The 26639-nt window shown below is 37.2% G+C and overlaps 1 protein-coding gene across 17 annotated transcripts in view; it reads left to right on the top strand.

The window, feature by feature from the left end:
- The window catches only part of ANK2 (ankyrin 2), a 585830-nt gene that overhangs the window by 443208 nt on the left and 115983 nt on the right, over nucleotides 1–26639 (top strand). For 15 of the 17 annotated variants that reach the window (XM_024993497.2, XM_024993498.2, XM_024993496.2 and 12 more), the window contains 7 exons: nucleotides 1483–1581; nucleotides 2896–2994; nucleotides 9018–9116; nucleotides 13277–13474; nucleotides 15624–15722; nucleotides 15884–15982; nucleotides 21333–21431. In XM_024993497.2, coding sequence (XP_024849265.1) covers nucleotides 1483–1581; nucleotides 2896–2994; nucleotides 9018–9116; nucleotides 13277–13474; nucleotides 15624–15722; nucleotides 15884–15982; nucleotides 21333–21431 — 792 coding nt within the window. The remainder of the gene's footprint in view (nucleotides 1–1482; nucleotides 1582–2895; nucleotides 2995–9017; nucleotides 9117–13276; nucleotides 13475–15623; nucleotides 15723–15883; nucleotides 15983–21332; nucleotides 21432–26639) is intronic. The other 2 variants (XM_059887690.1, XM_024993494.2) reach the window with 1 other exon arrangement.

The following is a 26639-nucleotide window of genomic DNA, read 5'->3' as shown; positions in this document are numbered from 1 at the left end:
GTGACAGGAAATATCAAGATAAAAATAAAAAACATCTAGTCAATTATTTCCTAAAATATTAAAGTTTGACATTTTGTAAAATAGCCCCCAGGTTGTAGGCTGGGTTTTTTTCTTGTATATTGACATGAATATTTGGCATCATGTAGACACAAAATAAAAATATCATGACTATAAGCGTAGGCTTTGGATTGATAGTTGCTATTCTTATTTTGTATCTTGCTTCACTAGAGTCGGAAATTATTTGCAGCTAATTTGGCTACTAGCACAGAGGAATTTCTGTTACCTAAGGTATCTGAATACTTATTTAGGCTATTTTAAAAGCAAAGTCACCAAGTGAATAGGAAAATAATGGTTGTGATGTGAGTAACATTTCTTAAAAACAATATTGTGTATATCAAAATTCATTTCAAACAAAAGAAGGCAATGCAAAATGGCCTCAAAACTGCAGGATTTGATACCCAGTTTTACAGGAACAGTCTTTATTGTTCCTATTATCTTTTATTAAGCAATGGAAATTATGGAGAGCAGGAACAATGCTTTTTTTTTAATATGGTAAATAAGAAAAGAATCAGTATGCTTCTGCTGTGAAAATGGCAGAAATTTCTAATTATGCTTTCATTAGCAAAAATGAAAGGAAATATGCTTTTCTCTATTTAAGATTTTCAGACTCATTTTTAAAACACTCTAAGAATAAATCGTTCTCTAATGCTCATATGATTTATTTATTTTTATATTAGTCTTACTGATAAAATTTAGTTTAATTAACGTTCAAATTGGGATTCCACTTAATTTTTTCTTTGTTTTATATTCATATTTATTCTACTGTATTGTTTAACTATTGCTTTTTAAACTTTTTTTCAGAACAATATAACTGACAAAATTCAGTTGTTAAAGAGGATAGAAATATCAGGATAGTATAAATGATGTGGGATGAAATTGTATATCTTCTGTAAGAATTTCTCACAATATATTGAATTTCTCACAATATATTCATAGTTCCAAAGATACAATATCAACCAATGCTATTTTTCATTTTGAAAAACACCCAAACCAAAACACAAATTTTAAAAATAGAAGATGTGAAATTTTCTCTGGAGAAAACATTCTTTATTCATAGTTATATTCTATGGCTGAAAAAATACTGTTGTTTAATCATATTTTGTTTTGCTTTAAAGCTAAATCAACTCAGGAAACATGGTTTTATATAGACAACCAATCTCATAAATAAATTGTTATAGTAATTAGAAATAATGTTGCCAAGAAATATAGGATATTTGTTTACCTTTTCATGTTGACTTATTTACCACTAAATTTAAATAATACCACTCAAACTTGAAAATCTTATTAAAGCATTTATGACCTGATTTACTTTGCTCACTTGTTAGGTAGACGGTTCCCATGTAATTTTCTTCACTAATCCAGGGACTACCACGCATGGAGGTAAAATGCTTTACTGACTGCTGTTTTCTTTGCTTTCCATAGAGTGGATTCACCCCTTTGCACATCGCTGCCCACTATGGAAACGTCAACGTGGCAACTCTCCTTCTAAACCGGGGAGCTGCTGTGGACTTCACAGCCAGGGTATGGATTAAAATAGTTGCTCTTTTAATTTGATTGATTGATTGATTGGCCACATGGTGTGGCTTGCAGCATCTTGGTTCCCTGAGCAGGGATTAAACTGAGCCCTCAGCAGTGAGAGCATAGCGTCCTAACCACTGGACTGCCAGGGAATTTGGCATTTTACTAAAGTAAAAATAAACAGTGATAAAGATTTTATTTATTTTTTTCTTAATGGATCCATCTGTGCTGGAGAAATTAGATTTTCCATTTTTTTTTTCCTCTTCAAATCGTAGGAAGTCATTATGACCCAGCAAGTGAAAAATAGTGTGTAAATTCACATGCATGCAGATCATTTTTTGTAAGGAAGATGCTGATTCTGACATCAGTATGAGCAGTTACATTTAAAGGTCACACCGTGAATCATGGATGAAAAACTTCAAGTCAACAAAAAACTGTTAAAATGTTCAGTATAAAATATATAAGTACATTTATACTATATCCTAACAGTGATTATAGGGCACATAATTTGACACAGATTTTTTAAAATAAATTGAGAATTTGGTCATATGAGGAGTCTTATTAGCTAAAGATATTACAATGTGTTATACGTTTAATGGTATACTTTCCTTGGAAAGAATTCACTTACATGACAGATATCAAATTCAGTATACTTAATATACTGTAAATGCAATACTTGATTTTGCAAAATCATAGCATACCAAAAATCAGGTACATATCCTTGACATCATGATGATTATAGAATAGCCAAGAAAAGAAATACATATGATTCATGCTTACAGTGCTTTTGTCCTTAGAAGTCTTCTGCCCTGAAACTATATTGTGTTATTTTCAAGTTTTTCATACTGAATTATTCCGAAGAAGATGTTTTTAAGAATCATTTTTCCATTGGGTATTTATTGGCATATGTGTATTCCATTTTTAAGCATAGCAAACTTTAGGATCCCGGAATCTCTAAGTGCATGAATGTTTTAAGACTTTGGACTAGGGCTCTATCCTAGGTAGGACCTGAAATTTTGCTTCTATTATGCAAAATTGCTTCCTTTGTCTCTTGACTGTGATGTGTAGATTTAGTACATGTGTCATAGTTATTGATTAACTTAGTTATGCAGTTTTATAATGTTTTCCATTCTCTATAGTGCTATATGGTTTGTGTGCTTTTTTTGTTCCTTAAAAATCAAAAGCACTGAAGGCATAGAAACCTTGGATAAAGTTGCAAAATAGGTCACAATCTCCTTTGTGCTCTTCAGCACAAAGCCATCACCACCATGCCCTGTCACACCCACCATGCTCTTGTTTGGTCTCTCCACGATGTAGAATGGAATCACTCCTCTGCATGTGGCCTCCAAAAGGGGAAACACAAACATGGTGAAGCTCTTACTGGATCGTGGTGGTCAGATTGATGCCAAAACTAGGGTGAGTGTCTCTGTTCTTTCCATTTCCTACCATATTATTTTTTGTATTCTTTTAGCAGGCTCTTTAAAATAACAGTCCCTAAACACAAGCAATGCATTTTCAAGGAAATTACCTTCTTGGATTTGATTTAAACTTCATACATTATATAGAGGTTTTACATGGTCAAGTGGCATTAATATTTGCTCATAAGTACCCAGAGAAGCAGAATGCTAGCTCCTCAATTAAGTTCTTGCTTACTGATTTTCTGGGCACAAAGATCAAAGGTTGAACTTGCTCATCTGAGATTTGGCTAGTCATAAACATCAAGAGCCCAAACTCATTAGGACACATTAAGCTATGAGAGTGTGGTTTTTACATAAAAATATTTTGAAACATGTTGAAAATCTTTTGGTTTGAACTTTTCAATTCCTAAGTCGTTTTTCTTAACTAGCTATGCTATAGGGATCTGAGCAGGAGATCTCTGGTTATGCTTATGGAAAAAAAGGCATACAGTTATTACTATGCTGCATGTTTACTCATGTCAACATGCCAAGAGGCAGTGCCCTTCATTGATTTCAAATTTTTTGAGTAAAATATAGCTCTGAGTTTTTATGCACTCCCAAAAACTAGATAATAAGATATCAGGAGAACACAACTGTTTAAAGTGCAGACTCTGAATGCAGACTACCTGATTTCAAATGCTACTTCTGCTTACTAGCTGAGTGGTATTAACTTTTTACTTGTCTTCTCTAAACTTAGTTAGGCTAATAATACTACCTACCTCATAGGGTTGTGTGAGAATCAACTCTTAGGTATTTTTTTAAGTGCTTTGTGGTTAGTCGCTCAGTTGTGTCTGACTCTTTGCAGCCCATGGACTGTAGCCCACCAGGCTCCTCTGTCCATGAGGATTCTGCAAGCAAGAATACTGGAGTGGGTTACCATGCCCTCCTCTAGGGGATCTTCCCAGTCCAAGGATCGAACCCAGGTCTCCTACATTGCAGGTGGATTCTTTACCATCTGAGCCACCAGGGAAGCCCAAGAATACTGGAGTGGGTAGCCTATTCCTTCTCCAGAGGATCTTCCCGGCCCAGAAATCAAACCAGGGTCTCCTGCATTGCGGATTCTTTACCAGCTGAACTACCAATAAATTACTTAGCTACTCATAATGTTTATCATGTTATGGAAATGATGTACAATTACTTGCTTAAACATTAAACTAGTACCTTAGTGTTAATTCTCGAGTACATTTGATTAATCATAGACTTAAGCAAAACTTTAAACATCCCTATTATGTCAAATTCTGAAATGTATGGTGGAAGAAGTCTATATAAGTTAGTAGATAGAATATGTCCCTTGTGATATTTTATTGTCACTTTGTTTAATCCTGGGACTTTGCATGCTCATAGTCGAAGGAATAAAGATCTAACCTAATTCCCCTGCAAATCTTAAGACTAAAAAATATTTTAATAAATCTTATCATCTTTGAGCTTTTAGAAACTACACGAGTCCCAGACTATACATTTTGGTTTTTAATGACTTTAGACTATGTTGCTTTTTAAATCTCATTTCTCTACGACATTTGGTCCAGAGCACCTGGGTCATATTATCATGTGGGAACTCTGAAATGGTTTGCTTTTTCTGTCAAGATCTTTGCTGGGGTGTCTAGTGTCTTTCACCAGGGTTTTATGTGGTTTCTACCCTTTGCTTTGAGGGCATGCCTTTTCTCTTGCTATGCTGTAGGTATGCAGAATTTGGAATAATTACATATAATGTCACATGATTTGCTTACTTGTTCTCTGTATTTGAAAGAAAGAGTTTCTGTACCTCCTTCTTTAAGTCCATTACTTACATAATGAGTCCCTTTACACTCACCTGTCTGTCTCTATTGAGACTCTCTAGTAATTGAGAGGACCAATGTAAAGATAGCACTTTGTAAATGCAAAAAAAAAAAAATTATCTTCATCAGTGTTTTAAGGATACATGTTCCTCTTATTAATGCTTTTCTGGTGTATTCATTCATTATTGAGGCAATTGATTTTGTTTTTATTGATCATCACAATATTTGCTTTGTCCTTTACAATATGCTCTAATTTGCTTGCCCTTCATACATTTGCGTATATGATTTAAAAGTGTAACTGCAAATGAGCGTTGCTTTTTCATAAAAAGGGTACTGAGAAATGGATTTTTAGGCTAGTTCTGTCAGTGTAAGCATTGCTTTCTTCTTAAAGGGAATATTTGGACTGTATTTCATCCAATGTAGCTTTTAGATATAGCAAATAAATAGAATTTCACTCAGGTATTTATAAAGTGAAAATAGATTTTCTAATTGTACACATTGTGCAGATCTTCTGTTCATTCCTTCCTTAAACAAATAATTATTGATTTCCTACTTGGTGTTATGAACCCTAGTGATACAGCTGTTAACAAAGACAGACTAGATCCCTGTACTCAGAGATGCGTATCAACAATACCCAAGGGAGCAGGTTAGCAGCGTACTGGTAAAAAAGCTTAATATTAAGCTCTTTTAAAAAATAAACTATAGACTCTGATTTTTAGACTTTCCCTCTGGTGATTCGCATGGTTAAATACTTCCAAACTTCTATCATGGCCAACGAGAGCTACCAATGTCATATCCCTGACGCAGAATTGAGAAAAGCTAGGCAGAAAATTGACTCTCACCGATTTGCACGAGCTGATTCCAGTGTACCCTGGGATCAGTCACAATACTGAAGGTGGCACTGAGCTTTTCCTGTAAGTGAAAATATTTCCTCATTTCTAAAGTAGAATTTTAAAAGCAGTTATGTTCTTTAGGTTTTGGCTATAATCATTAGACCCATATCCTTCTTACCAAAAGTAAAATCACGTAGAGGTATCTGCTGAAAATCCAGGACTATGTCTGGAATCAGGAGGCCAATTCATGGTTTGTTTTTTCTTTTGTCCTTTAAAAACATATTTTAAAATTAAAAAATGTTGTATTTGTTTTTGACTATCTTTTTAGGTACTATAATAATGTATCTATTGATGGAATTTTTAATAATATAAATATTATTCTGTAATATTATATGTAAAGGCTTTGGGGCAATTTAAAAAATCATGCCCACAATCTCTCACCACTTTCACCAGCATTATATCAATCACTGAGACATTTTGCATCTCAGAGGCATTCTCATCATTGACTAGAATCTCATGTGAAACTTTAAGACATTTTCACCAGAGCCTTGGTTTTCTGGTGTCTGAAAAACCTCATTTTCATGTTAAAACAAAATGTTATAGCTAGTTAAGCATGATATTATTAACTTTTATTAAAGGCATTATTCTTTTTTATTTTTAAACTTATTTTTATCTAATGTGGAAATACTTCCTATAAGGATTATGGTTAAAATATTGAAATATGTATTTCAATGCAAGCAATAAAAGTATACAAAAAACATGTGAGGATGATTAATGAAAAACAATGCATCAAAGAAAGAGATCACCCTTGCTACTCATTATTAGAAGTAATAATTAAAGTAGTAGTAGGGGCTATAAGTTGTCATATGCACATGCTGTTCTAGGCACCCTGTTCAGTACTATGCTAATATCAGCTTAATTCATCTTCCTAACAACTTACCAAGTATTATTGTTTACTTGTTGAGAAAATATGGTGGTTTCAACTGAGAAATAAGACTACCAGTGTGAAAAATGAGTTTCAGAGGAGTTAAATAACTTAACCAAGGACACACAGCTTAGTAGTTAGCAGAGCTTATATTAACACACAGACTTCAGGATACGTTACTGGAAGAATAATCTAAGCTGACAGGGAGGAGAGGAAAAGATAAGAGAAATGGTTGTAAGAAGCTAATGCTGTGGGTTACTAGCCAGATAAATGGTGTTCCTTTAAGGATTACAAACATTGCAGTGTGATTTGAAATGATTCCAATGTGGTGGGGGGAAGAGAACACAGGGAAGCGGGGGAAAAGGCAATCTTCAAATACAGTCTTAAGAATGTAAGTTAAAAAAAAAAAAAGGTAATGAATAGGTAATAGCTCCTAAGAGTAAAAAGAGTTTAAAACATTCTTGAATACAAAACATCTCAATAAAGATTTGGGGCAGGGGATGAGACACTGTACTTTTTAGAATATATCCAAAATCTTCCCAGATTGATAATGTTGGGCAACTTGAATTTGATACAATTTACATATCATTTATACAGGCAGATAAATTACATCACTAAATTGTAATATTTATTTGTAGAACCAATTATTTAACCCTTAGTGTTCCTTGATATTCTAGTGGGTTTTTTAAGTGTTCTCCATATTTTCCTATTATTCTGAGAGCATTTTGGAGGTTTCAAAATGATTATGCCATGAATATTTCATATAATCTTTAGAAAGCAATACTCTGCCTTTTCTAAAAGTGATTTAAAATAGCATCCCTTCATCTTTCAAACAAGGCTGTAAGTTAAACTGGGTAAGAAAAACCATCCTCATTCAACATATCGTGAAGCGGAGCCTCAGGCAGATTCACCCATGGTGGGTTGATCCAAGACACACTCACACCCAGAGCTCAGTGGTTCCAGAGACCACGTGCTGGACTGTGCACGTCATGTCTTCATTCACTGTGTTGGATTTCACAAACTCTAGATCTCCATGAAGCCCCCACCAAGAATACGTTTGAGATATGAAGTTGCATCTAATTGCTGTTTCACTTATAATACAGCAACCAGTGCTCAGTATGTCCACCACCAGTCACTGGTACCAGTATACAAATGCGTCAGCACGGTAATCACCTTGCCCACACAGTTTTTCTTTTAAGTTCCTTTTGGCAAACTTTAAAATAAATTGGCATCCCAACTGCAGTAGTTTATATATATATATATATATATATATTTGCTGAGAAGACAGTCTTTTCATGCTAATTCTCAGATACCCCAAAACTGCAGGGTCTGTTTTGGTTATTAGTATCTCAATACTGGCTAAATAGATTTAACAAAGCAAGGAATAGTTATCATTAAGGTCCTAGCCAAAATCAGATGACTGGCCAAATAGATTTAACAAAGCAAGGATCAGTTATCATTAAGGTCCTAGCCAAAATCAAATGACTCAAATTTGATAATTTGAATAGAGATTATTCAAGGGCTTATTTACACCATTGTAGCTGGACTGAAGGGGAGGCAACAGGGAAGGTGACATATCCCTGGGGCTAGTTGCCAACAGGGCTCATTACCAACCCTAGGTCTGAAAGGTGAGAAGAGGTCACCTGCCCTTCAAAGGAGAGAGCTGTACACAGAAGGCTGCTTTGGTAGGAGTGCACACTTGGTTAAAGAGTCACTGCCAGACCCAGGAGATCCTTCAGGAAGTTGCTTCCATGTCTTGCTGTGTATCCCGTTGGCCAACCCCAGCCAGAAGCCAGGGGGCAGGGTAGCCCACAATGGAGAAGGGTAGAGCACAGATCTGGAAGGGCAAATGGAAGATAGCTAGCTTAGACATCACAGAATGTTGGATCACCTTTAGACGAAGGTGAAAAAAAATGACCTTCTTTTTTTATAAGCCTCATGGAACATTTCAGAAGAATTTATCAAAAGTGACAATTCAAGAGAGAAGATAGATGGACAAGTTAGATTAAGAAGAATTTTTAGAAGCTGTGTTAGGATAACCAGAATGAAAATAGAGTCATCAAATATCATCTCTGGGGGTGGCTCCAGGCAAGTAGGACTTTGAAGTTCAACAAATGCAGCACACTTTGCTTCTCCATCTTCCTCAATATGCAAATTCATGACCAGCCACAGTTTTTTTTTTTTACGCTGAACCTCTACACATGGGATTTCTCTTATTCTCTCCCTCTTTCTGTTCTGTCTTTGCCTTTCTTTTTCTCTCTATCAAGATTTCTCTATGTTGTTTTCTCTCTTAAGTTTTCTTCTCTCTCACTTAACTGATAGCAATTCTATCACTGATCTGAGTCACTGGGACTGAATTTAGGAAACCCTCTCTTCAAGATGGCAACAGATACAATCTTGGTTTGTTTATTTAAAATGAACTCAGGCCTATCTTTCATTCTTTTGGCAGGATGGGTTGACACCCCTTCATTGTGCTGCAAGAAGCGGTCATGACCAAGTGGTGGAGCTTCTGCTGGAGCGGGGCGCTCCCTTGCTGGCAAGGACGAAGGTGAGTTGTTATGAGGAAGATAGTGTCCAGCACTCTTTAAGACATTTTTTGATAGTATCTATTCTTAAAATCAAAGCATCAGCTGAGCATATTCTGGTTCCTCAATTGTTGTGTTTGAGGAATGAGTCGTAGGTATCAAACTTTAAAAATTATTTTAAAAATACATGCATTGAGGTGTATTAAATGTGTCAGTTCATTTCAGTTCATTCGCTCAATCATGTCCAACTCTTTGCGACGCCATGGACTGCAGCATGCCAGGCCTCCCTGTCTATCACCAACTCTGGGAGTTTACTCAGACTCATATCCATTGAGTTGGTGATGCCATCCAACCATCTCATCCTCTGTCCTCCCCTTCTCTCCTGCGTTCAATCTTTGCCAGCATCAGGATCTTTTCCAATGAGTCACTTCTTCGCATCAGGTGACCAAAGTATTGGAGTTTCATTCAACATCAGTTCTTCCAATGAATATTCAGGACTGATTCCCTTTAGGATGGACTGGTTATAAGTCCTTCAGTCCAAGAGACTCTCAAGAGTCTTCTCCAACACCACAGCTCAAAAGCATCAATTCTTTGGCACTCAGCTTTCTTTATAGTCAAACTCTCACATCTATACACGACTGCTGGATAAACCATAGCCTTGACTAGACGGACTTTTGTTGGCAAAGTAATGTCTCTGCTTTTTAGTATGCTGTCTATGTTGGTCATAACTTTTCTTCCAAGGAATAAGCATCTTTTAATTTCATGGCTGCAGTCACCATCTGCAATGATTTTGGAACACCCCCCCCCAAAATAAAGTCTGTCACTGTTTCCTCTGTTTCCCCATCTATTTGCCGTAAAGTGATGGGACTGGATGCTGTGATCTTAGTTTTCTGAGTGTTGAGTTTTAAGCCAACTTTATTTTAAATGTATAACTTCCAATTATTTCTATATTTTTACCTGCTGTTCTCTCTGTAGATAGAAATGTGAATATTACTGTATTATATGTAAATGTGGATATTGTATATGTGATAACGTCTCTAAACATTGTTAGTCTACATTTTTATGATACTCTGAGATGGCTGTAAAATGCATATAAAATTATGTTTTAAAGAAGTACAAGTAGCAATACAAGATAAGATTGTATGGGATAAGCTGTCCAATCTTTATTTCTTAGACAGTACTATTAAAAAGAATTTCATGTTGGTTGATTATAATTGCAATTAATAGGTGATGTGAAAAGCAAAAGTTAGGATAGCCTAGCTACAGAGAACCATTAAACAAGCATATTGTTCTCTATGGCATAGTACATCTTGTATATTCTGGTCTCATTTCATCAATGTTCACAGCCATGAGGAAGACTCTTATCCATACAAATAGAAACAGAGTGATGAGCTGATTTATTGGATATTTTCTTTGAGTTACCAGAAGATAGCGTGAGACACAGTTTGAAAATAATCACACAGAGTTATTTAATGGGAAATGTAACAACACTTGGGTCCTTAAATACAGCAGAAATTTAGACAGGGGACATTTCTTTTATTTTCTCCCTATTGCATTTCTCCCATCCCCTGAACATGATTCATATCAACCAATGCTGTAACTAGGGTAAGCTGAGAAAAATAAGGCAGCCAACACAAGTACATATTTTTCAATTTATGTTATAATTAAATATTTAATTGAAATTATTGGAGCAAAAACCAGCCCACAGGTTCAAAATTTGTATAGAATGAACTTAGTCTTTAGAGATGTGCCTCATAGGTCCTGAAAGGGTGGCTTCAAATCAGAAGTATATGAAGACAAAGAATAAATCATCTGCATCATTTTCATGCTCATATCTATACTATGAATGTTGTAGAGATCTGTCTTTAAAATGCAACATTTTGGGCTGGGTAATGCATGCATACAGAGAAGGCAATGGCACCCCACTCCAGTACTCTTGCCTAGAAAATCCCATGGACGGAGGAGCCTGGTAGGCTGCAGTCCATGGGGTCGCTAAGAGTCGGACACGACTGAGCGACTTCACTTTCTCTTTTCACTTTCATGCATTGGAGAAGGAAATGGCAACCCACTCCAGTGTTCTTGCCTGGAGAATCCCAGGGATGGGGGAGCCTGGTGGGCTGCCGTCTATGGGGTCACACAGAGTCGGACACGACTGAAGTGACTTAGCAATGCATGCATAATTAAGGAAAATTTTGTTGAGGAAATAGATTGAAATTTAAATGGAAGGAACAAAATTTCACACTGGTCATGCTATAACTAATAAAAGACCTGTATCAAATTGAGGGTAGGCAGATAGGCCATTCCACAAACAATAAAATAATCTCATTTGCATAATTTGCCTGTAATTGTAATCACTAATGAAAACTATGGTTTACCTTGATGGAATTTTTTAATGGCCTACTTGTAAAAATCAGATATCATTCATGTATCATCAAACTGGTCTTCCCAGGAGACTCAGTGGGTAAAATATCTACTTGCAATACACGAGATGCAGGAGATGCAGGTTTGATACCTGTGTCGGGAAGATCCCCTGGAGAAGGGCATAGCAAGCCACTCCAGTATTCTTGCCCGGAGAATCCCATGGAGAGAGAATCCTGGTGGGCTACAGTCCTTAGTGTTGCAAAGAGTCAAACATGACTGAAATGACTGAGCATGCATGCATGCATCATCAGTCTATCATAGTGAGTAGCTACAATGTACCAAGCAGTGTTCTGGACACCAAGGGACTATCAAGAAAAATAATATGCTATCTGTAGTTTCAAGAAGCTCGGAATTTACATGGGTAAGATAGACAAGGAGTTAGTACAAAAAGTAGAGCTATGTTTGTGGTAAGGAACAGAAGAAAGTGAATTAACCATCTTGGAGTGAGGTGACACCACTGGCCTGGAAAGGGCCAAGGCAACTAATACCAGACTAGCTTCCCTCCCTCTCCATATCTCCCAGCTTTGTATCATCTTTTATTCCTCCTTCAAGCAAATATTCATCTATCTAGCTGTCACTCTCCCTCTTTCTTTGAAAATTCAAATGCTCAGTAAACTGTGACTCTTCTCCACAACTTATCCTTTAAAAAAAAAAAAAGATGTATCCATCATTTATTTGGATGCACTGGATCTTAGTTGTGATACAAGATCTAGTCCCTGACCAGGGATCAAACCTGGACCCCTTGCATTGGGAGTGTCAGGTCTTAGCCACTGGACCACCAGGGAAGTCCCCAAAAGCCCTGTTCTAATTGGTGATTTTAACAATCTTGGTGAGGGCAATAGATGATCGTTTCACTTGGCCTGTACAGTTTGCTCACTGTAAAGCCTCTGTAATTTCTGTGTTTAACCTCCCCTTTGTCCAACCACCTCCTTCTCTGTTTCAGTGAATACTCTCCAGAAGCCCAACTCCAGAAAAATGTTTATTGTTCTGGTGCCATTAGCCAGGTGTTGAACTGTCTCTCATTCACCTTATTCCCTCACCTCTATGCACCAGAAATTCCCTGGTTACTTGTACCACTCCCTGACATACTCATACACACCTGCTACATTTCACCCTGATATAAATCCAGCTCCCATTTTTGAGGCTGAATGGGGCTGCAGAAAGCATCCAACTGCAGTGATGCGGCTCTCTTTAACTTTGTAATCCCTAATGATCCCTGTGATCCCTAAGTCGACCTGATGCTGCCTGACTACACACTGTATTTTCCTGTCTGTTTACTCTCACTCCCTGCCATAGGATTATTCTATACATTTTCTTTTTCCTTCAAACTTCTTTTTTAAAAAAATTTATTGGAGTATAGTTGATTCACAATGTTATGTTAATTTCAGGTGTGAGTGTTAATTTCAGCAAAGTGAGTTAGTTATACATACATCCACTGTTTTTTAGATTCTTTTCCCATATAGGCCACTGCAGAGTATTGAGTGCCTATGCTACACAATAGGTCCTTATTAATTATCTATTTATTTTTAGTAGTGTGTATATATCAACTTCAATTCCCCAATTTATCCCTCTTCCACCCTTATCCCGCCATAACCTTAAGTTTGTTGTCTGCATCTGTGATTCTGCTTCTGTTTTATAAATAAGTTCATCTGTGCCCTTTTTCTAGATTCCACATATAAGTGATACCATATGATATGTCTTTCTCTCTCTTACATTACTCAGTATGAGTAAAATGTGGGCCTGGTTTGGTTTTGATGTGCAGAACGGGCTGTCTCCACTTCACATGGCTGCACAGGGGGACCACGTGGAATGTGTGAAGCACCTGCTCCAGCACAAGGCGCCTGTTGATGACGTCACTTTGGACTACTTGACGGCCCTCCACGTTGCCGCACACTGCGGCCACTACCGAGTAACCAAACTTCTTCTGGACAAGAGAGCCAACCCGAACGCCAGAGCCCTGGTAAACCTGGCCCAGTCCACGTTAAATGAATACAGGTTGACACCAGCGAACCCACACTGATTGATCAGTGGTTGCAGACACCAGCAGTGCACGGTTACAGATACACAGTTAATTCTAAATTTGTCACCTCCCACAAGTTGCCTGCCTACTTCATGCCGTCACAGTTTGCTATTAAATAACGGCAGGGATAGATTTAAGAGAACACCAAGGTAACATTGCCGTAATTAGCAAGTCATAGATAATATGAAACCTCTGGAGTGATCAGCATTTTTAAATGGAAAATCGGAGTTGCAAAATAGGCAGTTATAAAAATAAGTTCTATACACCTCTATATAGAGTCAGAATAAAATTGTAAAAAAGCTAAACTTTATAATCTTTGGGGGAAAAATGTTTAAAGTGAACAGATTTGACTGCTTAAGGTAATGTAAAATGTAAGCTGTAAAGAATTCACTTGGAGGTGTTCCTTATTGACCTGATTCCTCAACCATAGACTAATAGAAAAGTGATGCTGGTCATCTTTTTACTTCAGGGAGCATTTTATATGAACTATTTCAGCAGTTGCTCAAGAGAAATCTGCAAATGGTTGTCCCTAGAGCACCTTCTGTGTCCCTCACAGTCTAATATTGAATAAGTCTCCTTGCTTCACTTATATTTTAACCATAATCATTGGAAGTATTAGGCATGTATTAATTTATGCCTCTTGTTTCCTAATTCTCTAACTAAAGGCAAATCCTTTTTTCTATTTGTTTATGTCAGTTAAATTAGTCTTCAGGCAATCAATATTTAAGAGAATGTATTAGAATTAGAAAATATTGGATCTTACTTTTATGAGAAATTTTCCTTGGAATCAACTTATTTATTGTTGCCTGGGAAACAACTATACTTTTTGGGTTATGTGCAATTACATGAGGATGTTTGTTTTCTTACAAAGAAAAAAGTACTCATTTTTAATTGGATAGTGGCCAATAAGCTTGTAAGATATCATACTCTAATCATTGAAGATCTTTTAAGTGCTACATATACATGTTGTTATTTATATCTGGCTTATTACATAGCTAATAGATGGGAAATTAGTTTTAAAATGTTGTGAATAATAATGTCATAAGTTAAAGAAAATTATATACTTTCCCGAGAACTGTTAATGTAGAAAAATATTTTCTGATAAAAAGTCCCTATTGGGACATGCAAAATTGTTAACTAGCAGAATGGATACAGCTAGTCTATATAGAGTCATCATTGTTCAAATAAAAATATAATACTTAACACATAAGGATTAAGCATGGGGTTAACAAATTTTTATGTAATTTCCCCCAATTCCTGCACATTATCCTAGTATGAAAAGTTAAAAAGTACCTTAAAGACTTCTCCACATTTCTTTGCTTTTAAGAGATATCTTCTTACAGTTATTTAAAAAATTCTTCATACTATTTTTGAAAATATTTCAGCACTTATTATTTTCTTTCTAAAACAAAATGTATCTTGATTGGCATGTTATAAAAATGTTATATTAAAGATATAAGAAATATAACATGGCTATAAAGATATTATCAACATAAATAATGATTTCTGCTAATATACAACAATTCCTCATAAAACATTTTTAATATAAACAGTATAACTTCTGGCTATAAAAAATGATCAACACAAATAATTTCTGTTAATTTGTAACACCTGTTCCCTAAAAAAATAGTAGCTAACCTGAAACATTTATTATAGAGGTAGTCATAAATCTTAGATTTTCAAAATAAAACAGGTAATGATTTTTCACTCTAAGAAATAGCCCATCATCAAAAAAAATGTATTCTTATCTTTGAAGCATCTTTAAGCCATTTAATAATCTGTCCTATTAGTATACTTTAAACCATTTTAGAACTAAACTATAATTATGTGTGTTTTTTCCACCATAGAAGAATAGGCCCACGTCCCTTTTGTTTTCTCTGTAACCACACAACAATGCCATACCTGCCCCCCACACATGACACAAGCCTCCAGGAATACACCATCGCTGTCTAACTCCAACAGCTACAGCATTTGAAGAAATGGTAACATTATGTGACGATGTAGCATTACTGCCTGCAATGTGCCAGCATGGAGTTGTGTGAGACTCGTTTCTGCATGTTTTCAACTAACTTGATTGTCTTTTGCACAGAATGGTTTTACTCCACTGCACATTGCCTGCAAGAAAAACCGCATCAAAGTCATGGAACTGCTGGTGAAATATGGGGCTTCAATCCAAGCTATAACAGAGGTAGAAAAATGTTTCAGCTTGTCACGAAACATTCCTTGTCTTACTCCTTCTTCCCCTTCCTTCCACCCATCTTCTGTCCTCTCCGAGTTTTATTTATCTGAAGAAGCCCCAAGGCCTCCACCGGTGCAGAGGAGTAAAACTGCTGTCGCTTTGTTTCGCAGTCTGGCCTCACACCAATACATGTGGCTGCCTTCATGGGCCACTTGAACATTGTCCTCCTTCTGCTGCAGAACGGAGCCTCTCCAGATGTCACTAACATTGTGAGTATGGCTTGGGTCAGAATAACCACAGGAGAGTGAGAGGATGTGTGTGGGTGTGTGTAGAGATGTGTGTGTGTAGAGATGTGTGTGTGTGTGTGTGTGTGATCAAAGCTCAGTGGCTGGCCGAGCTTTGGGAAGCACCCCTGTGATAACTTTATTGAAGTAATTGCTAGAATGTTGGTGAGGACAACCTCCATAGGGTAAGAAATATTTTACACAGTACATTGGAAGCTGTGGAGCAAGACTGTGTCAGCTTCCTGGTGCAGATGAATTGGCCACACATCTTAAATACAGTTATTAAAATGCATTTTAAGAGGTCCTCTGAATGTGAATGAATTATTGGTTGGAATAAAAACTTTATGGCTCAAGTGAATCATATTCCAGGTAATTTTGGTTAAAATATTGAGTACCATAATTGTTATATCAAATGATTAACCAGAGGTAGACCAAGAGTTTTTTGTTTAATTTTTTTTTACTTAATATCAAATTCCACCCCTTTAAATCACATGGATTTTCCATTTTCTAACCTTACTCTGTCGATTTTTCCTTTTGATTTGATTTTGTTTGCTAAAGTAGTTATACTTTGCAACTTTTTCACGTATCCTAAAGTCCATGTTGGTCGCCAGACAACTTTTGTTCTGCCAATAAATGCTGGATATTTCAGAATTCTTCTACATAATCTAAGTTAGGATTTTTATTTCCCATTTCTTATTTCTCTCATTTTCTTGGAGTCTGCCCAGTTAAACTTTGATCATTGAATGCAGATTTTCTTTTGAACAAGAGAACTTGCTCTGTACAAGGTGATGTCAAGTATTTGAAGCTCACCAGGACCCACTGAACCACTGAGAGGCTTTAAAAAGTATTCAACAGAAATAACTCCCCCAATACATGTTAGTGTTTATTATTAAAGTGAATCATGCTTTCAAAAGCAGTTGGTTTACTATGGCTATTAATTTTGGGTGTCCCATTCCTTTTCGGTTGTAAAACAGAATGTTCAATTTCACTTTTTATTTGTATTCCCTCTCACTTTCTCATTTCCTTGTGTTTTGCACACTGTTTCCATGCTGAAGATTCTGATGTGTGGACAAATCCATATGAAATAAATTCATTAGATTTTAATTATGATTTAATACCTCTCCATAGTATTCACAATTGGAGTATAAAACCACTAAAGAATTGAAATATAGTCTATATTTATAATTCCCCTACTTATACCTTATTGATCCTAAAGTCATGCTGTATGCAAATTTTAATTTCTCCATTAAAGATAAATTTCACAACATGCCAACTTGAGTTTAATTTATGGTCACTTCTTAGGACTTTAAAAGAAATCAACAGCATCTTTTTTTGTGTTCAGAAATGGCTGCCTCTCTTTTTTTAAATTGAGACCTGTACAATCCAGTACCTTTAAAAGAAGTTCTCTGAGTCCTTTCTCACTGTACTGTGCTTTCCTTCTCTGCATTAAAATGCCTGCGGTATCTCAGGAGCAATGTTGACACCATGTGAATTCCATTATCATGCTGTAATGCTATAATAATATAGATAAGTATAGTCTATGCAATGCTTGATTGAAACTCCCTGTGTTTCTGAGGGGAGACTTTTTGGAAAATCTTTTTGAGGGGAGATTTTTGCTAAATATTTTCTTAATCCAAGAAAAGCCACAAGAAATGGTTGTATGGTTCTGTGGCACTCTTAATTTGCTTTTTCACTGACCAATTCCAAATTATTTGATGCTTATGGATTTACTCCATATTGATATGCTCCATTCCACACACAAAAAAACAAACCACAAAAACCTGTGTAGGCTACATATAGATTTTCAAGTAAAAATAAATAGCAATTAAAGCAAGAAAAATGTTGACGTCTTTAGGTTCTTAAATACTCCCAAATTTGGCAATTGCTGTATTAAACTTTAACTTCCACCTATTGGTCATTATGAAGTTCTTCATTCTTCATCTTCTCATTTGTCCATCCATACTCTTTTCCTTCAGATCCTTCAAAGTAAATATTTGAGGGGCATCTGCCAACATAATCCTCTCCTTGAACGTGTTTCCTAGTTGCTTTTTGTTTGTTCATTTTAAGTTTTGTATGATGTGTCCTTCAGGGAACAGATACCATAGAGATAGGACTGCCAGAAAAAATACAGTACTCCCAGTTAAATTTGAATTTCAGATAAACAACACGTAATAGTTTTTAGTATATGCATTCCCCAGGCAATAGTCAAGACATGCTAAATTAATATTCTTTGTCTGGAATTCAAATTTAACTGGCCATCCTGTATTTTGATTTGGTAATTTTGGCAACCCAACATTTAGAGGAATCTAACTTTCTCTAGCAGTGGGATGCCTGTGAACTGATGTCTTCTCAGAACGTGAGGCTGTAGCTCCTGGATCCAAAACTCTTTGCGGTTGATTAAGAAACCATGTGAACACTGGCTGCCTGCTTGCTGTGTCAGAGTTGGGCATTTCCTGACCCCAAAGTACCCCGCCCGTGGAGTCTTTGTGTGTTGCCTGAAATCATGTTGCATTTTTGAATGCAATGCTGTCTGTTATGCTTTGATGCTTTCCAACCGATGCAGCCAAAGTGGAAGTCAACATAGCTGTCAGCAGAGTCGGTCTTAATGACTGGGAGGAGGGGCATGAAATTTAGTACCTGCTTTGGACATGAGCATACTCATTCTCCTGCCAGTCTTGTTTATATGTCTCAAAATTCACTCCAAGCTTGAAGTGTACCAACAACTCAATCATGTGCAGATATTATTACTGCAAAGTTCCCTTTCCAGAAAGTTCACAAATGTACTTTAAAACCTAGAAAGCTGAGCTGACAGTTGTGATACATCCATAATCCAAAGTATGCATTGACAAGCATGGGAGTAAAAACCCCAGCACTTTGAGGGCTCTCCAGACTGCAACGTGGGGGACACAGAGCTTTTCTCTTCTTATAGTTAATCAATGGATTCATGGCTTAAGTTCACACTGCATATTATATTTAAGACTGTCCCCTAATCCTTAAAGTTAATTAGCTTAAGATAAGGAAAACAAGATCATTGAATAAGATGAGGTACCCATTAACTAAGAAATGGAAGTTACTGATTAATATAATATATAACATCTTTCATTTTCTTATTTATACTTATATATAAACAAGGATAACATAAAGCTAAAAGAATAAGGATAGTTTACCATAAAAGTAAGTTATCCAAAAGTCATTAAATAAGAATTGAACACGGCCATTGTTTTAAAGTGGACAGACGATTTGCGTGTATATATGTGTAACTTTTCTTTGAATATAATGTTTAATATTTTAGGGTTTATATCTTACTTACCAATTTCAAATGTGTAAACACTATAAAAAATAACTTATTTTAGGTACAAATAAGGATATTGAAAATACTAATACTGGAAATACTACATTTTGAAAACTCCTTATTGATAAAGTTTGGCTTGTAAAGGAAACATAAAATTCATCATTGAGTAGGTACTCCTGAGACCTCTTTGATTTAACTTCTTATAAGAAAATTTATTTTTGTCTTCATTTCTTCCAAAATTAGTAAAATTGCCATATTATTATAGGACTCTGAATAAAAAATTTGAGGTTTTTTTTTCTCTAAATCAGAAGATCTAGCTTCATCTATTTAGGGACAGGTTTTAAGTGATACAGAAAAGTTAGAAATTGTGGTTGTCTGAAAAGGAAAAATCTTCCCATACATCCAAAGGGTGAAAACAAATACAGCTATTCTGATAATGTTATTTGATGTGATAACATACTCCGATACATTTACAAAAGTCAAAAGATAGCATCAGAAAATAAGGCCATTAGAGGATAAATGAATCACCAACAAAAAGAACATTAGAGTTAGACATCCAATTCAGTGCTTTTAAATTCAGATCATTGGAAATGAATTTCTTATAATTTCATAAGGAGTGGAACACTGAACACTAGCAAAAAATGAACTGTGAGCTAAGTACCAAACGAAAGTTTGGTAAAAACTTTGTACTTTGGTAAAAAGTTTGTCTTAAATCTTCTTAGTCTGTTTGTTGTGCAAGGAATCAGAGGAAATTATTCACCGGGATTTGTCAGGTGTATCCAATTACCTCAACCAACTTTGAAATCAATTTAGTCTATTTGGAATGGTTTACCAGGTTGAAGTCAACCTTCTTTTCTAGTATAGTTGTGGTGACAAAAATAACTTTTATTCTAGAATCTTATTCTTTTGTAGTTGTAAAATTGTTTAACAGAATGAACCCCTGCTTTCTTTAGAACTACTGTGGATTTAGTATGCTGATTGGAAAAAAAAAAAAAAAATCTCTCTTTTAGAGGCAGTAATTAACAGGCTTCCTAATGAGAAAATTCTCTTATGTCTAACCATCATCCTTCATGCTGCAGGGTAAGCTGCCTTTTCCTGATAGGTGCGTCTGCCTTGAGGCAGCACGGAGATGCTTAAGGAGAGACCCGAAGCTCAGTGCTGCCCACCTCAACCTATGGCATTGTTAACTTTGCTGTACTCACTTCTGAGTGGTTCTATTAAATAACTGTCTGTAATTAAACATGCTGATCAGTGATAAGCAGGGACCTCCTGGGCAAATCAGATTTCTCATATGAACTGTCTTTAGTCTCAGAACACCAAGACAAATGTGAAATAATAGCTTATTTCAGAAGTAAATGTTGAATTCTGGAAAGGAATGGCTTCCGTATGGTGCAGGTGCTGCAATTTTTTGTGTTGACTTGATCTTTAGCATCTAGAGTTTCTCATTAGTAATAACAGAATGAAGTCGTAATCACATGGGCAAGTGTGACAGATTTTAGGTTTGCCGGATAAAAGATGACTTCATGTCACCAAAGACAAGTAGTTTATGTTGGTTACAAAGTCAAACCTCAGGGTATCCTGGATGTTTGGGTAAGTTCACTAGTTTTTTTATGGAGTGAAGTGAAGTGAAGTGAAGTGAAGTCGCTCAGTCGTGTCCGACTCTTTGCGACCCCATGGACTGTAGCCTACCGGGCTCCTCCATCCATGGGATTTTCCAGGCAAGAGTACTGGAGTGGGGTGCCATTGCCTTCTCCAGGGGATCTTCCTGACCCAGGGATCGAACCCGGGTCTCCCGCATTGTAGGCAGACACTTTACCATCTGAGCCAGATGTTTATATATACATTTGTTCTATCCTTATGAAGATGGAGAAGATACCAAACTGTGTTTTTCCAGACTGAAGAATTAGGAAGTAATTGTGCCTTTACCAAGATTTCTTACACCTTTGGATATAATGCTATCTTTCACAAAAAGGCACATTTTTATTGTGTGCTATCCAGAGCAGTGGGTTTGCTTAAGATTCAGCAATCTCTGTTTCCTGGCAGCGTGGGGAGACGGCCCTGCACATGGCGGCCCGTGCAGGGCAGGTGGAAGTGGTCCGATGCCTCCTGAGGAACGGTGCCCTCGTCGATGCCAGAGCCAGGGTAGGTGCTGGTGCTTGGGGTTTGCTGCTGTTACGCGCATGACTTCCATCTCCAAGGGATGCTGCTGTCCATCTCCTGATGTGGAAATGCCAAGGACTGTAGGTGAACGCATCAATTCAGTAACAGTTTTTCAGGCAGAAATGAAATGGTACAGTGAATATACACAATGGAAAATACACTCCAATTTTAGAAACATTAATGTTTGAAAAAATATACAGTATATAAGAAATTGGGCATTGAGTAACATTTTAATGATTTTTTTTAACCTATGAAAGCACTTCCACAAATATCTTCATTTTCATGAGCTTTAATATTTTTATCTATATTATAAAGATACTTACATAATATTTATTTCTTACCACCAAAGCTGATCAAATTTCCATAGACATTTCTTACTAGTTACTGAGAAACAAATCATGTTCAAAGTTTTCATGTTTCCCCTTCATATGCTTTATTTTCCTCTTTTTGTAATGAGTTCTACTTTTCTTCTTTTCTGATTCTCCATATTTAGACGTTCTGTCCTTCTACTCTTCCAAAATATGGGAGATTGTGTGATTGGATTCTTCCATTTCTAATTCCCCCACAACTTGAATTTTTTCCCTCTTCTTTTAAAAAAAAGTTTTGCTTCCCTGTTTCTTTTTTCACCTTCTTCCTTTACACTGAATATTTTATCAATATCTTCTGTTTCTTTTCCACGCTGTGCTGTTAACTTTTGCGCTAGCTTCTTTGGGATTCTCATAGAATATTTAAATACTTTTTCTCTCCTTGTTCAATATCTAAGCTAGAGCTCACTTCAGCATGAATCCCACCCTTGTGAGTCCATTTCAGAAACATTCGTGTACTGGAATGAAAGCATTCTACCGGAGTCATACAAATTGTCATTTTAGGCAAGTCATTTCACTTCCGGGTCTTTATGATTAAAATGTAAGCTTGGCCTTAGAAACCTTGAAACTCCTGTAGACTTCCTGAACATTCTCTGACTCTGTGCATGTTGCAGCATTTTTTCCTGCAGACCTTCATGCAGAATGCAGTGATACATGGGCAGCCTTGACATTACTGTTGTGCCTTTAGATTTTATCCACCTTTCTATCCACTGTACAAGTAGTGTAACTTATGTTCTTTGGTAATCATTATTGTTGTTTTATGCTCTTATGTGTTAAGTGTTTTGTTATTCAATCTCTATTCTTCCCTGCCTTGGCATTTTTCTTGGTTCCCTCTCCCTCTCCCCCTCGCCCACCCTTAAAGACTATTTTTTAAAAGCAGTGTTAGTTTCACAGCAAAATTGAGAGGAAGGTTCATAGATTTCCAAAAGGCACCCAACCCCATAATCTCCCGATTATTAGCATTCCCTGCCAGAGTGGTACATTGATTATGAATGATGAAGCTACATTGATACATCATGATACCCCCAAGCCCATAGTTTACACAAGGGTTCACCCTAGGTGTTGTACATTCTCTGGGTTTGGACAAATGTATAATGACATGTATCCATCCTTAAGGCATCAATCAGAGTAGTTTCACTGCCCTAAAAATCCTCTGTGCTCTGCCTATTCTCACTTCCTTTCAAGTTTGCCTGGCAATTCAGCTATTAGAAAAAAATTATGGTCAGTCAATGCCCTCTGAGTACTATGAACTTCACTAAGTTTACCAGAAATTATGGTAGTGTTCTGGTAAATATGTTACAATCCATGCTCAATCATAAAAGGCCTTCACATTTATCTCTCTTAATATGAAATGAAGTGAAAGTGAAAGTCACTCAGTTGTGTCCGACTCTTTGCGACCCCATGGACAGTACAGTCCATGGAATTCTCCAGGCCAGAATACTGGAGTGGGTAGCCTATCCCTTCTCCAGTGGATCTTCCTGACCCAGGAATCGAACCGGGGTCTCCTGCATTGCAGGTAGATTCTTTACCAACTGAGCTATCAGGGAAGCCCTCTCTTTTAATATGAAACTACCTAATAGTTTGAGTAAAATTCCCACATGCAGGCACTTCTGAAAACTCCCTCTCCTAACCTAATACCATTGTGCTAAAATTCACTTTCTTACAAAGGGGAGACAGTAAAAATTTTACCCGGTTACCACACAGATCTCTAAGGTCAAGATCTCTGGGTAGTATGTATTCTTATCTATCGGGTTTTAGAAATATTACCTCATGGTTATATAATCATGGGGCTAAGTCATATTTATGAGTGATATATAATGAAAGAAATGTCATGTCATCACAGTAATATCTTTCACTTAAGAAGTGCAAGAATACTCAATTCACTAGTCAAGAGCACGTGTCACATTTTGCTCGACAGACTGGAGAGCAGGGGCCGCCGTGGCCAGGTTCCTGCTCACACTCTGTGCTTGCCCCACCCCCAGATCCAGATCCTTTCTCACCCAGTGTCCCCCACGGACGTAACTGGGGGCGCTGTGACGACCTGCACTTCTGAGAGCTCTCTTGCTTTTAAGCGCCCACGTTCTGTTGGCACAATATGGGGCTCTGTCATTTTCTCTAGGGATTGAGCAATCATAGGGCTCCTGATTTAACCTCACTTCAAACTTAACTGAGACTTTAGTTACCTGCCAGCAGATATGGTTCCTGGGGATCTTGTTAGCTAGAAACTAGTAGCGGAAATTTTATCAAACATTTAAACCCTGTCCCAGCCATTGCTTTTTTGTCATTTTGGTTAAAGGGGTTGGGGCTCAGAAAGTCTCCCTGATTTTTCAAGCTAGTAGTGATGGTAAGGCTGAGCTCATGTCTGCCTGGATCAGGCTGTATTACAGTCAGTGATGCTTTATAATGAGAGAATTATTGCCCCTCATATGGTTGATGGTGACCGCAGCCATGAAATTAAAAGAGGCTTGCTCCTTGGAAGAAAAGCTTTGACCAACCTAGACAGCATATTAAAAAGCAGAGACATTACTTTGCCAACAAAGGTCTGTGTAGTCAAGGCTATGGTTTTTCCAATAGTCATGTATAGATGTGAGATTTGGACTATAAAGAAAGCTGAGTGCCGAAGAATTGCTGTTTTTGAACTGTGGTGTTGGAAAAGACTCTTGAGAGTCCCTTGGACTGCAAGGAGATCCAACCAGTCCCTTCTAAAGGAGGCCGGACCTGAATATTCATTGGAAGGACTGATGTTGAAGCTGAAACTCCAATACTTTGGCCATCTGACGCGAAGAGCTGACTCATTGGAAAAGACCCTGATGCTGGGAAGGATTGAAGGCAGGAAGAGAAGGGGACAACAGAGGATGAGATGGTTAGATTGCATCACCAACTTGATGGACATGAGTTTGAGCAAGCTCTGGGAGTTGGTGATGGACAGGGAGTTTTGGCGTGCAGCAGTCCATGGGGTCGCAAAGAGTTGGACACGACTGAGCGACTGAACTGACAGTTGAAGGAGACCAAGAAGGTCAAGATACATACAGTTTTTCTTTAATATTATCTTCTGTGCTTTCCCAGTTCTTTGCTTTGGATTGAATTAGCTTTAACTGGGGGTGGCAAATTAAACCTTTGTTATTCAACAGGAAAACAACAACCTGAACATTCAGAAGTCTTAGAATCTCTGATTTCAGGTGGAAAGAATTTCTTATTGAATCTGTATGTTCTTTCCTTTTCAATTTTCAAATAGGATTGTACCAAAAATTAAAGAAATTAGGCAAGAAAGCTTATTTCTTTACTTTAACAAACAAAAAACGACTACCTTAGTGCTCTATGGTCTAAGAACCGAGACACTGATAATTTAGCCAGTTACTCAGTCACCACTAGTCAAGGTTTGTTGCTTCCCAGCTATGCATTGAGGGGTTATCGTTGCCCCGACTCTCTCCCTTGCTCACTGAAAACACATGTTAGAGTGTGTCACTTGCAACACCCACCTCTGTCAAAATCTGCTGGGCGGAAGTCCAAGAAAGGACACCCAGAAACAACAGATGTTCATGATTGCTATCCTCAAGTTCTTTGGTCTTTTGATTGTTGCTGCTGTTTTTGCTTTCCATTTATTTTGGTAGTTGTCCATTCTCTTCACTCCTCTCTTATCTCCTCTGTATTTCAGAGAAAGTTGTATCTTTTAAAGTGTTGTCAGTTTCCTTTCCTCTTGAGAATCCCCCACTGCCCTCTTAGTTTTCCTACGTGTGTGCTAAGTCGCTCAGTCTTGTCTGACCCTTTGTGACCCTTTGGACTGTAACCCAGCAGGATCCTGTCTCTGTGGGATTTTCCAGGCAAGAATACTGGAGTGGGTTGCCATGCCCTCCTCCAGGAGATCTTCCCCGCCCAGGGATCGAATCCATGTCTCTTACGTCTGCAGTATTGGCAAGCAGGTTCTTTACCACTGGCGCCAGCTGGGAAGCCCATTAGTTTTCTTAGTGGCCATCATATTGTCTCTGTAGAATGAACAGACAAAGAAATGTCTTTAGAATCCATTGCCTGAATTCACGTTCTGTTTTAATAACTGAGTGACCTCGGACAGTCCTGGAGAACTCATTTAATTCCTCTGGAAAAGACCGACTAATACATCCTACACCTTCCTTTGAGGTCTGTTATAAGCATAGGACTTGTTGAGTACATGAAAAAAGTTTAGAAAGTGCAAATTTTTCTAAAATCGCAGTTCTACATAATTCCTATTTATTCTTTTGTTCTTACCATCCTGGATCCATCTCTTCTTGTCACTCCCTCTTAATACTTCTTTTCTTATAACTTTCAGATACTGCGTTTTTTGAACAATTCTTCCCCGCTCTATCTTCTCTATTCATTCTTAGCCCTGGAAGCTGGCCCAGCTTCTCCTCCTTCACCTTTGTTAGGACATGCCCTTGGGCAGATTAGAGATATACCTCTGTTCCTCACTAAGGTTACCCACAATTTTCTTTTTATAAGAGAATAGTTTGGCCTGGTTTTCTGAACACTGAAAACGTTTTCCTGACCACACATTAGAGTCAGGTGTTTTCTTGAGCCTCCTTGAATGTGTCCTTCCTGTCTCTTATACCAGCTATATCCTCTCCCTTTTTTAAATGAAAAGCACTTGGCAAATTCTTAACCCCATTATCTTCTCGCCAGACTTCCATTTGATCTTTGAAGCCCTGGATGCAAGTCCCAGACCCATCTGCCACATTTCCTGGAATGACATCTTTTTAAATCAGATTACAATATCATCTTTATCCACAGTCTCTCCTTGAAGAAAATAACCAGCATGTGTATCCTTGGCTTGCTAAGTGGAATAATAACAACG

This window comes from Bos taurus, chromosome 6 (assembly GCF_002263795.3).
Source record: "Bos taurus isolate L1 Dominette 01449 registration number 42190680 breed Hereford chromosome 6, ARS-UCD2.0, whole genome shotgun sequence".
NCBI classification, from domain to species: domain Eukaryota; kingdom Metazoa; phylum Chordata; class Mammalia; order Artiodactyla; family Bovidae; genus Bos; species Bos taurus.
Note: the sequence above shows the minus strand (reverse complement) of the source record. Positions and strands in the feature narration are given on the sequence as shown.